The 15,121-nt window shown below is 42.2% G+C and overlaps 1 protein-coding gene across 1 annotated transcript in view; it reads left to right on the forward strand.

The window, feature by feature from the left end:
* Window positions 1-5,204: 5,204 nt before the first annotated feature.
* LOC134188524 (uncharacterized) overlaps window positions 5,205-15,121 on the forward strand; it is a 32,416-nt gene continuing 22,499 nt past the window's right edge. The window contains exon 1 of the mRNA XM_062656686.1: window positions 5,205-5,361. Coding sequence (XP_062512670.1) covers window positions 5,205-5,361 — 157 coding nt within the window. The remainder of the gene's footprint in view (window positions 5,362-15,121) is intronic.

Raw genomic sequence — 15,121 nt, forward strand, 5'->3', positions numbered from 1 at the left:
TCCTTTTTTGATGTGTACCGTTTACTAATAATTGGATGCATTCTGCCTATTACTATTGCTGAAGATAAGCTGTCTTTCTCTTTAATGAGGAGGATCAAAACATTTGCCAGGTCTATCATGGATGTAGGACGCCTCTCAGCTCTTGCAGTGATTGCTATGAGTCACAGCGAAATAGTCGACATTGATGAAATATGCAGCGCGTTTGTACGAAGCACCCATTGAAGCTTTTTAAACCTTCTCTTTTCAGAATAAGTACGCAATAGTATTTATGCTATACAAGGGCAATTAGCAACAGTTTGAACGAGTGAATTAATGCTGCTGATTTTCTAATTATCTAGACAGTTCATTGCCTTAGTCTTAGATATAATTGAACAGAGCCAGTTTAGCAGATAATTATCAAAATGTTTGAGTTTGGCAGGAAATAATTGTATTAGAAGAAAGAAAACAGTTAACGTTAATGACTGCAGCTGATGAACTCCTTTTAGAAATTGCTGCATCCGTGCCTGAAAGTGCTGCCAAATCGGCTATTTTGGTGTCGATGGACGGCAAGGCAGCAGTGTATGCATTTAAACAATATAAATTTTTGGCGTGAACTCTGAACTTAGTGCGCTTGGTTACTCTGAGAGAAAGACGTGACTACGGCAGATGCCACATACGGGAACGTGATGCGTGCTTTCTGGTCACTTGCAGAGCGTAAGAAACTCCAATCTGCGAGAGTGCTTGTCGAATTTTACCGAAACTGCAGTGTAGCAACCTCGGCATGGAAGAATTCCAATCTAAAAAGACTAGAATTTAGATACTAGAGTCACGTACGGTCTAAGCGGCTGTACCTAAAGAGCAATAGTTTTTTACCCCGTAAAGTTTCAAAGTTTTCCAGACCCACCATCCACCCTCCTGCTTTGTGCTACATAAAATATTGAAGACAATACTATGCTAATTAAAGTGACTCTAACAGATTAGTAGGACCATACGTAGTCAAGGTTTTTGCAGTTAACAATTTTATTAGAAGAGAGAAGAATAGTTAACGCTTCATGAATACCAATAAAATTTAAATCAAGACCAGTTTTTTGAAAATTCCTGGATCCGTGCCTCTAACCGGAAACGAATACTTTGACACTTATTATTCATTATTTTCATTGATGGGCAAAATCTTATTTGGTATTCAGCAAAGAATTCGTTATTCTGCGACGAGTTGTGTAGGGTGCATGACTAACGCGCGTTAGGCTCTTCGGTAAAGGTGGTGGAAGGCTGTGATTCTCAAGGCGGTGGAGACGAGGATGACGAAGACGAAATCGGTAGTCTGACGGTAACTAATTAATGGTTTGGTTTTACACAATAGGTTAGTGTCACGACCATAGCCGCATTGACTCGTGTTCCAAGCAGTTCGTGCTGTTAGTTTCCCTGCTGGTTTAGTTATTTGTAGGACAACTAAAAAGTCTTGTTATTTTCTCAATTGCTAGTTAAAGAGTTGAAAATTGTGATTTTCTAGGCGCCAACTTTACAACTATGAAAATTTGCGTTTCCAGCTAGATTGTAGATTGTATGGAAAATTGACTGCCTTTCTCTGTTGGGTCTAGAGTACAAATTGCAGTAAAGTTAGATACTGTGTGAGATACAGTTGTGTGAGACTCGTAGGAGTTGACAGGTATGGCATTTGCATGTAGTAACTGGGAGAGTTTGTAAAAACATTACACTTTTTAGTCTTTTGACAGAGTTTTATATACCTACTAGTGGAGCAAAATTAAACATACCTTCCCTCCAAGTCAGCTGTAGGCTAAGCCAATTGCGCACACTGATGGGAGCATGGGCGTTCAATTTCAGTGCCACGCCTCCCACATATCAAATGCAGATCTATTAATGACGCCAGTTGCTTTTACCAACACCATCAGATGCAGCACCACCTGTTTGAGTTATCTGCCAATCAGCCAACAGAAGTAAATCATTACTGTCCATGCTTCAAGTGTCAGCTTCTCACATGAGGAATGGAGAGTTGAAAGCACGCAACCCTGATCAACATACGTAAAGCATGCAACATTTCTCCAACATGAGAAAAGCCAACAAAGATTCAATCATATGTGATGCCATTTAATAATGCAATTTTGATGACATTAGAGCCATTTGACATCAATACTGACAAAACACTGATTTTTCTGGTGTTATGGAAGCTGTTGACACACTTTTACTTTTATGAGAACAGAAACTTTCTGATAGTTGAATCAGTAATGCATGTATAGACTGTTAAAGTGTGTGTCTACATAAGGTGCATTCCAAATACCTGAAAAGCTTGGAATCAGCAGACAATTTTAGTAAAATGAGAATACTTGTGTTGTGTGAAAGGTACATTTAATCAAAATTGCTCCATTAATTTAGTAGAGATAGTAGATACCAAGATTTTAATGAAATTGCTTGCAGCAGTTTTGATAAATATCGGTGAGATTAGAATAATAACTTTGTGTTTATTATTGTTTGACGTTGGAATGACTGTTAACAGTTGTCTTGTCTCTTTGTTTCCTAGAGAGTGGTGAGTGTGTAACAGTTGATGTGTTCATGTCGAGTGATCTCACAATGTTTTCATTTTCTTGTTTCTTAAATCATGTTCACTGGATGGACGTCAGATGGTGAGTACAGCAATGTGCAAGCATAGGAACATAATTTGTGAATTACTTTTATCAACTGATAGCAAGCACGTTATGTATGTACAATGAAGACTGGTGTACGTATAGTATATAATAAAAAATAAAATATTATTGTTACATGATGTCAGGATACAGTAGTTTGCTATACCTAGAAAAGATGTTTTGGCCGTCATTTGAACAGACGCTTTTCTTCATTGCCATTCTGACATTGTTGACTTTTCATAGTGCTTATGCCCTTCTGTTTTGCGATGGAGATATAATGAAGAGTGTTTTATATTAGTTGCTCTACAGTCTTGTCTTTATGAAAACACTGAAGTGGTTATCTCTTATATACAACAATATGGCAATGAAATGTCCATTTTCAAACAATGCCTAATGCTTTGACATGTTTGATATATACACTGATTTCATGTCAGGTATTGATTTGGCTTTGCCTTTGCCTTATAACATCAAGGTTTCTCACTTGTGAGCTAGTGAAGAATGTACAAATATATTGAGCATAGCTGCATAAGTACTTCTAAAATGACATAAATGTCTGGAAGCAGTAGATGGTCGTTTTAGTGAGTCGACGTCTCATAAAAGGTGTTTTCTTTAAATGTGGTGACTAGAGTTAAACTGGGCATAGTAGAGAGTAACATTTTTAATCAATGATTTACTGATATTTTCATAAATATTGTTGCCTTTAGGATAGTAACATTGGCTTTGTTATTGTGTGACATTGGAACGCTGTTTACCTTAGTGGTGCTTGTTTTGTTGTTTCATAATAATTACTTGTAAGTGATCTTATAATACTTGTAAGTGATCTCATATTGTGTTAGCTTTCTCATTTCTTTCTCATTTCTTGTTTCTTTTATCATGTTCATTGGATAGACGTGATCAGTTCAGTACAGCAATTTGCTAGCACAACATAATATAATTTATGAATTGCTAGTGTGAACTCATACTATGGCAAGCACTTAATGCTTCTTGTATGTCAACGAAGACTTGTGTATAGGAAATTAATCAAATGTTGTAGATGTTGTTGCTTGACAGTAGGATGCAGTGAGAGAGTGACTGTTTGCTAAGTGTTGTTTTGTCTCTTTGTTTCATAAAAGAGGTGAGTATGTCACTGTTTCGTTGTTTCATAGACTGAGGTGAGATTGTCACAGTTGAGGTCTTCGTGTTAAGTGATCTCATGTTATTTTTAATTTTCTCATTTCTCCCTCATTTCTTGTTTCTTTTATTATGTTCATCTGATGGACATGATCAGGTCAGTACAGCAATATGCAAGCACAACATAATATATTTTAAGAATTGCTAGTGTGAACTCATACTATGGCAAGCACTTAATGCTTCTTGTATATCAACGAAGACTCGTGTATAGGAAATTAATTAAATGTTTTAGAGGTTGTTGCTTGACAGCAGGATGCAGTGTCAGAGTGACTGTTTACTAAGTGTTGTCTTGTTTCTTTGTTTCATAAAATGAGGTGAGTAAGTCACTATTTCGTTGTTTCATAGGATGAGGTGAGTTTGTCACAGTTGAGGTCTTCGCGTTAACTGATCTCATATTGTTATCAATGTTTTTATTTCTCACTCATTTCTCGTTTCTTTCATCATGTTCATTGGATGGACGTGATCAGGTGAGTACAGCAATATGCAAACGCAACATAATACAATTTATGAATTGCTGGTGTCAACTCATACATAGCAAGCACATAATCATTAAATGCATCTTGTATATAAACGAAGGTTGATGACAATCTTGGGCCCATTTCTTTTACCACCACCATGCAGCTAATCTGAATGAGACGGTTGAGTTTCTGCAAATTTCACTTACCTCCATCGAATGAGGGGTGTAACTGCACCAGCTCCGCCAACTCAACCACCTTCTTTCCTGGGTGAGCCGGTGGAGGTTCTGTAGTGTTAGGTAACTGCGCATGCTCACCTCTAAGAGAAGAGATATCAAGCCATTGAAGAGAAGAGATTGCAGCAAATCTGATTTCTCAGCCAGATAAACTGCAAGAACGGCTCCAAACGCGGTCAAAATCTTACTATCTTTATTCATTTACTCAAACAACACATTGCGCATGCTCACCTCTACCACCGCGTTTCTTCTTGCTTCCACCTGGTTTACTTGCACCTTACCGAAGTACCTCATGCTCTACCACCTCATCTGGAATAGGTGGAGATAAAAGAAATACGCACCACTTGCTTGAGTTATCTGCCAATGAACCTGTAGAAGTAAATTTTCACTGTCAATGCTTCAAGTGTCAGCTTCTGAGATGAAGAATGGAGAGTTGAAAGCACGTAACCCTGATCTACTGTAGAAATTACATAGAGCACACAACATTTCTCCAACGTGAGAAAGACTAACAAAAATTCAATCATATGTGATGTCATTTAATGATGAAATTTGATGACATTGATTGCTTACCTCCACAGAGCTTTCAACAAATTGGTCGGCACTAAGAATTGGTCGGCATCAGAATGACAGTGCTCAGACTTGCCGTCACGAAGGTCTGTCTGATGGGCGAAGGCGGAGCCCGAGTCTCGGCGCATACACCAAAACTGCGATTTGGTTTCGTGCCTATGGCCAGACTCGGACTCGGACCCAAGCTCTTTGTAACGTTGGAGCCTGAAGAGGGGTCCAAGGGAGAAGATAGAGGACCATGGGATGAGAGGAAATCTGTGAAGCTATTCAGAAGCGGAGAAGGAGTGCTGTTACCGCGCGAAAACCAAGAGCCGAGTACGCTCCGCGTATATCGCACGCGTACTATCATGATCGCGCCCTGACCGCACGCAAGCGCAGCTCGGGGTGGAGTCAAGCTCGCCTAACTATGTCAGACACCATTTGACTCCTTACCTTCACAAAGCTTTCAACTAGTTCGTTGGCCCTCTGTATCCATCACAATGACAGTGCTCTGACCTGCCGTCACTAAGGTCTGGCTGATAGGCGAAGGCGGAGCACGAGTCTCGGCGCATGCACCAAAACTGCGATTTCGTATCGTGCTGATAGGCAGGTTGGGTTAAAGACCCGGAATCCGACCCACAGTGACCCACGTAGTGAGAAACCCACCTAAGTACGGAACCTACCACAGCAAGGCCGGAAACGAAGCACTCAGCGAGAGCGTAAACAGAGCACAACGTCGCGTGGTAACACCGCGGTGCTACTACAACCTCGGTTGAAGATAACGCAAGTACTGAGTACTATTACGCTGTAATAGCTAAACGCCACCATAAACTGCCTGCTTTACTACGACACCAGTTGGCGAGAAACGCCAGCCAGGTCTGTGAAAAGCAAGCGAATGTATAGCTTAAATTCGTTACTTTTCCAGCGGCCCAATCTTTTTAGTGTCGAGTTAGCAACTCCATTGACTTTCACCGTGGTGGCTGCGCCGATGCAAATTATATGACAGATAAAACCTTCACAACTCATGCCTTCTGAAGAAGGCGCGCTCTGAAACTTGGACACTATAATTTGGCGAGAAGGAGGAGATCCGTTTTAGAATCTAACCAGTGGACCCGACTTTTTCGCGTTGCACTAGGTTAGGAGAGCAGAGCTGATACTGGACAAATGTCCTGTCTAGTACGACCCAAAGTTATGACAGCGCCGTGACGAATTGGATCAGTTTTAGATTGCTTCAGCCGAAGACGAATAATTGTAGGAGAGGTGACAGAGTCGACGCTGACGTCCCGAGGGTTGATATGTATCGCCTCGTCAAAGGAGGCTAACGACTGTACCGACCGTCAGTTCTCTCGGTCTTAAAACCCCGAAATTTGCAAGGCAGCACGCCGCCCAGAGCATACTAGCATCTCATTGAGAGCCCCTCTTAGACCACGCTCGTTTGAGAACGTTGACTTTAATTGGCGTAATGGGCAACCGACGCCGTCGCGCAGCAGATCCTTCAAGTTGTTGAATGCTGCGAAGGACGTATAACAGCGGGCTGAGCTGAGCAGTGAATGGGTCGCCTCATCCCGGCTGAATATTAAGGTGGCCAACCGCTGACAAGTAGCACTTGATTGTTTTGTGACATATTTCTGATCAGCTAAGTGAGACGCAAAAAGGCAAGGCACGCACTCAGACACAGGGAGAGAAGCAATAGACACCTGGTTGCAGAAGTCCACGTACCTTGATTGCTTAGATTGACAGGCCCGCTTCGTTGAAGGTGCTAGACCTGAGGAAACGATGTGACGAGCAGATTTTTCCAAGCGCGAGAGTTTCAGTCGATTTCTGGCGACATGACTGAGCCGGGCACATCAGTGTTTTGAGCTGTGGACAAAAGAAGGCGGCCTTTCAGCACGGTTTCGAAATAGAGTATCCGTGATAGTATTAGCATTCACGAAATATGAACGGCTTGCCACGTAAAGGAAAAATATGCCGATAGAAAGTGTAAAGCTAGCAGAAGATGCATAATTACCTGAACGCGGCTGTTTTGTCTTTCTAACGCAGAAACCAGTGTAGAATTGTCGCGTTCAAGCAAGGCCCGCTGCCCTCCCTATATCTTACCCCACAATGGCCACGGCTTAGAGAAAAGGAAGAAACTATTTTGCGATTGACCGTTAGCGCTACAGGTTGCTCTAATCCCGCTGTAGCCAATTTTTCAACCAAATTGCGCCTCACCCCTACGTGCCCAATGCCTTGGAAGGAACAGTGTCCGTTGCCCGTGCGCGATTCAGAAGCTGCAGCGTAGACGAGCCATTCCAGTCAGTCATAATTATGTCCCACCATCGCAGATCGGCCAACGTTTCTTTATCGAGAAGGACACGATAATGCACATGTTTTACGCAGGATGACAAATCGATGACTCTGCGAATGAATATGATTTCTTATTTTACCACTGCTGCTGCGTGCTGGAGAATGCCGATCAGCGAGAGCAGCTCTCTCTTCGTGCATGAACGGCGGCTGAGCCAACGGCGGTCTTGCGCTTGTATGCGAGTTACCTTCTCAGTGGGAAGATTAATGAGTTCTTGCACTGAGTCAAGTTCCAAGCCGAGGAACTGAAAATGCGTTGACGGACCTTTCAGTTTGTCCCACCCACAGGAACGCTCAGCTTGTTGCAGTTGTCCAGCGCTACCGCAACTTTCCACGTACATTCTGCTGCATCTGACCGACCGAAGAACAAAAACTCATCCCGATAGCTAATGCTGGTGCTTACGCCGCAATTTGCATGATCCACAGCAAAACGTCTGTAACTGCAGAAAAATCTTTGGAGCAGACCTTAACCCAAACGGCAAGGCCGGACCTAGATACACTCCTCCGTTCCAGTGGATGCCGAGCAAATGTCTTTCGGAAAAATGGACCGGGATATGACGGTACGCGCTTTGATTATCGAGCTTTGCCAAACGTACTCATTCCAAGATACAGAATGTACTGAGCCGTAACATCTACTCTAGTATACGACAGCGCACACACGCGTCGCTGTCGATGCCCTCCGTAACGTTAGCCTACCGTGAAGAGGGTAAGTGGACAATAAGACGCCATTTGCCGGGTTGGTGTGATTTTAGAATTAGTCACAGTCTGCTGACCTGCGTATGGAAAAGCTGCTTTTGGATAAGGCCTGCGATACGACCTTCTCTACGCTCTTGTACATGATAACCGTCTACCACATTAGCATTGGCTTTCGCTGACGACCTGTTTCTACACGACAATTGCAGGATGTTTGGGCTTAATTAAAGGAGAATTCTTACCAAATACTAAAACTTGTTGAAAGAAAGATGCAAGGCCTGGTATCTTCCTGCAGGAAACCTAGTTTTCAGACAGCCACAGAAGCAGAGAATCGTCAACGAGTTGTTTAGATGATTCCCCGTATGTACACGAAGACTTACTTTTTCGAAGCAACTAATTTAGGGTGAACCATACCAAGTGCTCCTAACGCACACAAAATTCAGCGAGACATGATATATGACCTAATGCAAGAAGGGTCTCCTTCTGAGTTGTATTGCCACAGTCGATACTTGCACGATACCTTTGGGGTCCCAGTTTGCTTTAGGTAATAAATTACAACTTTACACCATATGTTGCACAGATATTGGTCTTCCTTACTAACCAACAATCAGAGGTACCCACATGCTACATACGAATACTAAACACGCCTAAGCAGGTTATTTCAATGCTTTATTTCTTCGTTCCGCTAAACTTCTGCAGTAAACGGTTGAAAAGGGTTGTGTCATGAAGTGACAGCTTTCATCTGAGAGATGGTTGATTTTGGTGAGAGTTCTCCTTCAAAGCCGATCTGAAAACCGTACGTCAAACAATACAATATGAGGACGAAAGATTCGAGTACTCTGGATTGCGAGCGTCTACTGTGCGGCCGCTTCTCAATATTGATAGGTCTTTCAGGTTAATGTACCTGCCGGCGAAAACGTTGCAAGCGACTGAGCCCCTTACCAGGCACAAGGACATGAACAACAAAGGAAAACAGAACGGTCCCAACCGAAGACCACGTGCACAGTTTTCAGTGAATGGTAAACTCAACAAATTACAGCTAATCTGTACACATAGTGATAGCCTACATACGTGTCCGTTCAGTCGAGCTTAGCGTAGATAAGCGGCAGTATATGCCTATAACCATTAACAACAGGTAACAAGATGCTAGTTCGTTAACCGCGGAAACTTAAGCATGCTCAAGCACTTGACCGCTTTACTTGTGACATGTGTCCTCTGCAGGGAGATGGTGCGACTTTTCACTTGACGCCTGCGTTTGGGGCGTGTCGGGGCATGCCTCGAGCTGGTGACTCGAACGGCAGCAGCGCAGGCAAACATGCCTGTATGATCAACCAATTCCGTTACAGGAACCCCAGTTGAACCTCCGGCAAATCGGGTTTTGCGAAACCGTTGAGCCGTTTACTCTGTTTCCTCGCGCCGAAAAGCGTCGGCTTTGGCGAGAGGTGTTGCCGCCCAGAAGCTCGCTTGCTTTCTGCTGCGGGCAAAGTGCGCATGCCGCGGTGCTGTGCTCTGTCTCCAGACAATGTAGACTGCAGTTGGCCGGTGAGTGAGCCATAGCCAAGATGTTCGCGGTGTGTACTGGCGAGTGCAGTTAACTTCAGGTGTTCAATGGCGATTGAGCGGCCAATTGCCTGAGGCGCGTGTCGTACAGTAGCCATCCTGTGGCCGAAAGGCATTGAGCTTCGTGCACAACCAGCCGAAGTTAAGCCATATGTTCGAGCGCACGACCTGTAGCTGCTCGCAGAACAATAGCCGTGTAAACCGCAAGACACTGCATCCATGTGCCAAGCGAGGACACCTGCCGCATGCGACGACGACCGGCCTCTTTTGCCCCGGAAATCTATGACATCTGTAGTTTTGCAGTATGTCCAGGTTAACCGGTAGACGTTCGACCAAATCAACGAACTGTTGAAACTGTGTTTGCTTCACGAGCTTTGCCGGAACCGGAGGAGTGCCCTCGCCCACCACTACCGCACGGAGGCCGTGACGTTCCGTGTATTGATGATTGCCGACTCAGGGATAAAGACGGCAAGCGTGCCAGAGGAGGCCGACGGTTCTCCTGGCTGCATACACCTAATCTCTTCTAGCTCTGCTGCGGCAGTCATTGCACATAGGGGACGATCTGCAACAAATACGTTTATGGATCACAAGCCTCTATTATTGCAAGTGTTTCAACGTGGACAGCGTTCACAGCGAAACAGCGGAGTAAGCCAATGTCTCGGCAGACGGCAGGCGAGACAGCGGTCTCATACCAAATAGAGATAGTGAGAACAATAGTTGCTGCCACCGGGGCTCTCAAGACAGATAGGTGTTGGCACTTCTGGTGCAACGCGGTTGCCGATGTGACTCTATTGCGAGCTGAATGTCGAGCTCTCTAAAGACGTAACTTGGAAAAGAACGGATAAGGATGCAGGAATTAAAATGCCGTGATCGCCCGTTATTGACCGCAGTAGAGAGGCTAACACCGCAAGTATAAGCGCGATAGCATAAGCGCGGCTGACGCGACACGCGTTTACCGCCCCGCCGGGTGGAGAAGACTCCTATTGGCGCGATGTCGGGTACCCACGGTCGCCAAATGGAATGAGCGACATAATGCCCGTTAGATGACATTCCACCAACTTCACCGACTACAAGATCCGAAAAAGATGAATGCACTTGAGGCTGGAGCAATGAGATGCTGTGAGAGTTTCGCCTGAACCGACGAACGGGCGGTTTCCGCCATCAACTCTCTCAGCCTATTCAGAGGGATGGCGACTTGTCTATCGCCAGCTGACGACTCGGAAGAAGACTGCTCTGACATCGTGAAACTCTGAAACGATTGAGAAGCGGACAGGGTGTGCTGCTGCCACGCGTAAACTGAGAGCTGGATACGCGCCGCGTTTAGCGCACGCTTAGTAGCATGATCACGCCCTGACCACACGCAGCGGCGACTCGATTGTGAAGTCAACCTCGTCTAACTACTTTAGACACCATTTAGTGATATTTGACATCACTACTGACATACACAGAGATATGTACTTTGGTTTTATGGAAGGTGTTGACACAGTTTTACTTTTGTGAGGACAGAAAATATTGTGTGGTTGAATCAGTAATGCAGATTCTTGAATATGTTTCTACATAACTACATTTCAAATACCTGAAATGCTTGGAATTTGCAGGCAGTTCTAGTGAAATGAAAATGCATGTGTTGTGTGAAAAGTACGTATATTCTAAGGTGCTCTGTATATTTAGTAGAGATAGTAGATACCAACAGTTTTCATGAAATCTCTTGCAGCTGTTTTGATAAATATCAGTGAGATTAGAATAATGACTTTGTGTTTATTATTGTTTGATATTTGCACGACTGTTAACTGTTTTCTTGTCTCTTTGTTTCCTAGCAAATGGTGAGTGTGTAACAGTTGAGGTGTTCATCTTGAGTGATCTCACAATGTTTTCATTTTCTTGTTTCTTTTATCATATTCACTGGATGGATGTCAGATGGTGAGAACAGCAATGTGCAAGCATAGTAACATAATTTTTGAATTACTTGTATCAACTGATAGCAAGCACGTTATGTATGTACATTGAAGACTGTTGTACATATAATATATAAAAAGCAAATATAATGTTATGGTTGCTTGAGGTCATGATACAGTTAGTTTGCTCATTCTAGACAAGATATTTTCGTCATCATTTGAATGGAAGATTTTCTTGATTGCCATACTGACATTGTTGACTGGTCTTAATGCTTAAGCCCTTCTGTTTTTGCGATGGAGATACAACGAAGAAAGTTTATATTAATTACTGTACAGTCTAGTGCTGTATGAAGTGGTTACCTCTAATACACAACAGTGTGGCAATGAAATGTTCAACTTCAAACAATGGCTAATACGTTGACAGTTTTGATATATCCACTGATTTTATGTAAGGTATTGATTTTGCATTTGCTTTATAACAACAAGATTTCTCAGTTGTGGCTAGTGAACCGTGTACAAACATACCGAGCTTAGCGGCATAAGTACTTCTAAAATTACAGAAATATTTGGAAGCAGTAGACGCTCGTTTTAGTGATTCGAAGTCTCATAAAAGGTGTTATCTTTACTAGAGTTAAACCCGGCATAGTAGAAAGTAACAATTTTAATCAATGATTTACTCTAATTTTGATAAATTTTATTGCCATTAGGATGGTAATATTGTGTTTATTATTGTAACAATGTGTGACATTGGAATGACTGTTTACCTAAGTGGTGCTTGTTTCGTTGTTTAATCTTTTGATGTGAGTTTGTCACAGTCGAGGTCTTCGTGTTAAGTAATCTTATTTTGTTTTAAATTTTTTCATTTGTCATTTCTTTTATCATTTTCATTTGATGGACGTTATCAGGTGAGATAAGCAATATGCAAGCACAACTTAATATAATTTATGAACTGCTGGTATCAACTCATACTAGCAGTTAATGCATCTTTTCTATATCAACGATATGTATAGGAAATTTATTTAATGTTGTAGATTTGGTTGCTTGACATTAGGATGGAGTCAGAGAGTGACTGTATAACTAAATAGTGTCTTGTGTCTTTGTTTCATAGGAAATGGTCAGCGTGTTACTGCTGAAGTGTTTATGTTGTCTGATTTCACAATGTTTTCAATTTTGTCTTTTCTCATTTCTTTCATCATGTCATTGGATGTACGTCAGATGGTGAGTATACAGCAATATGCAAGCACAACGTGATACAGGGCTCGCAATTAACAGGCACAAGGCGCCATTTGCACTCGCTAAGATAGATGATTGCGCTCATAGTTTAACAGATTTTACCATACTGGCGCCTAGTTGTGAATCAAGAACTTTCTTGCCTAGGGCAGTCTTCCGATGTTTACAAAGCTCTAAAATTTTACAACTACTACCATTCATAGTTCCCTTTCTAGTGTAGCAATACTGTACACACAACTCGCACGTGTTGTAGTCAGAGCCCTATCGTTCTGCTCATAGTTAACCTCGATCCCTAGACCTGTGCAGCTGCCTGTTGGCATACGCAAGGTTTAGCGTGCTTTATTAGTAGAAGCAGCGACGGTTTCCGGATAGTGCAGTATAATTACTTGCTTCTTCTATTAGACTGCAAAGTAAGTGATGTTGTTCTAGTCACGCTTGATAATGCTTTGCACGACGTCTTCTTACAGGGATTGATCATTGTATTTGCGTAGACACACCACAGTATCCAGATTGATCGTTTTGCGGGAGATCTATGTCCTCGAGACATGCCTCTTTGAATAGTACATGTGGCAACTTACAGCCACAGCAACAGCTTTTTCCGATTCGAGAGTATTTTGGCTTACGACACAGAAGACATCCATTCCAGTCATCTAAGGGCTCTCAAGAATTGAATGCGCATGCAGGGTACTCTTCGGGCGTTTTTATGCAAAGAGCCAAGTCTTCAACGCTTGAATACCAACACGCAAATGGTGTTAGGACATTGCTGTATCAAACCGTAGACGATTTACCGAGGTGTCTGTGCCAGCTTTTCTGAGATCTGATGTTAAATTAACCTCTACTAACACAATTGTCTAGTTATTTATGCATTCATGTTTATACGTTTATAACACTACTGTAGTTTCTAATTAACCGTTACACAAGTTATATTGAATAACTGAGTTACAGAGTAAATGCAAACATTGCCAAATGGTACTCTCTTTGCACCAATTCAGAGTGAAGTTGCGCCTGTGCACCACAAAAATGCAAGTTAAGGGTGAAAACACTTGCGCACACGGAAAATTTTAATTTCTGGCCCTGTAATATCACTTATAAATTGTTTCAACTCATACATAGCAAGCAGTTAATGCATCTTGTTTATAACGAAGACTGGTGTATACTTATTTTATTAAATGTTGTAGACGTGGTTGTTTGACAGTTGGATGCAGTCAGAGAGTAATTCTTTAACTAAGTAGTGTCTTGTCTCTCTGTTTCAGCAATATGCAAGCACAACATAATAAAATTTATGAATTGGTTGTGGCAACTCATAGCAGTCGTGTACTCAGGCATGTTTGCAGGTTCTACTTAGGTTGCTATAGCTGCTGCTAGAAGATGTTTTGCTCATCATTTTAAGGCAAGCAAACTGCAGTTTTATCTCTAAATCAAACAAGTCATTTCAGTTTTCTAGGGTGTCTTTTATGATATTAAACAAGGATTGTTTCATATCAATTGCTATAAAGTCTTGTGCTGGAGATTTAAATTTTAATTAATATGCAACGCTGTGGCAATAAATTTCATTTCATGAACAACGGCAAATAAGTTAACTTGTTGTGTATACATTGTACTCTGATTTCTATGTAAGGAGTTGCCTTGGTTGTTGCTTTACCGAAATGAAGGTACTGAGGTTCCAAAGCATTCCTACGCACACAAGTGGGCAGTCACGACAATCACATGGAGCAACTAAAATGCTGTATACCTCTACTATGCATGTGTACCAAAAAATCATTGTTAACTCGGGAACGACGTTTTATCTTTTAACTCTATGAATTAACACAGAAATTTTAGTTCCGAGAAAACGTCATGACTTCAGGAAGACCATTTTCGGTGTTAAAATTCACAACAGCAAGTACATACAGCAATAACGTATGTGCACAGAGAATTCACCCATAACTCAAGAACGAAACTCTATTTTGCAACTTTTCGGCTTTATCGCCTTATACATATAGAAGCTCTCTATAGTTATTAAATTGGACTGGAAGTAGCTGCAGCAAAAACGTACGCATGCATATACGCACATGTGTACGGTTTTGTAGGATGCGCGTGCGCGCAGACACACACACACACACACACACACACACACACACACACACACACACACACACACACACACACACACACACACACACCTTTCCTGTCCAGTCCTGTTCAATAGCTACCGTAAAACTGTCACGCTTGCCTCCAAGAGGCAACAAATCTCCCAATGTGGACTTCTAATACCTCATAAAAGTTAGATTGACAACTATTACCATTCGTAGTAAAATAGCTAATATACGAACGCTGTACACGCAACGCGAGCGCGTTATAGTCAGCCTTATATATATATATATATATATATATAT

The sequence above is a fragment of the Corticium candelabrum genome, chromosome 13 (assembly GCF_963422355.1).
Source record: "Corticium candelabrum chromosome 13, ooCorCand1.1, whole genome shotgun sequence".
Lineage (NCBI taxonomy): Eukaryota > Metazoa > Porifera > Homoscleromorpha > Homosclerophorida > Plakinidae > Corticium > Corticium candelabrum.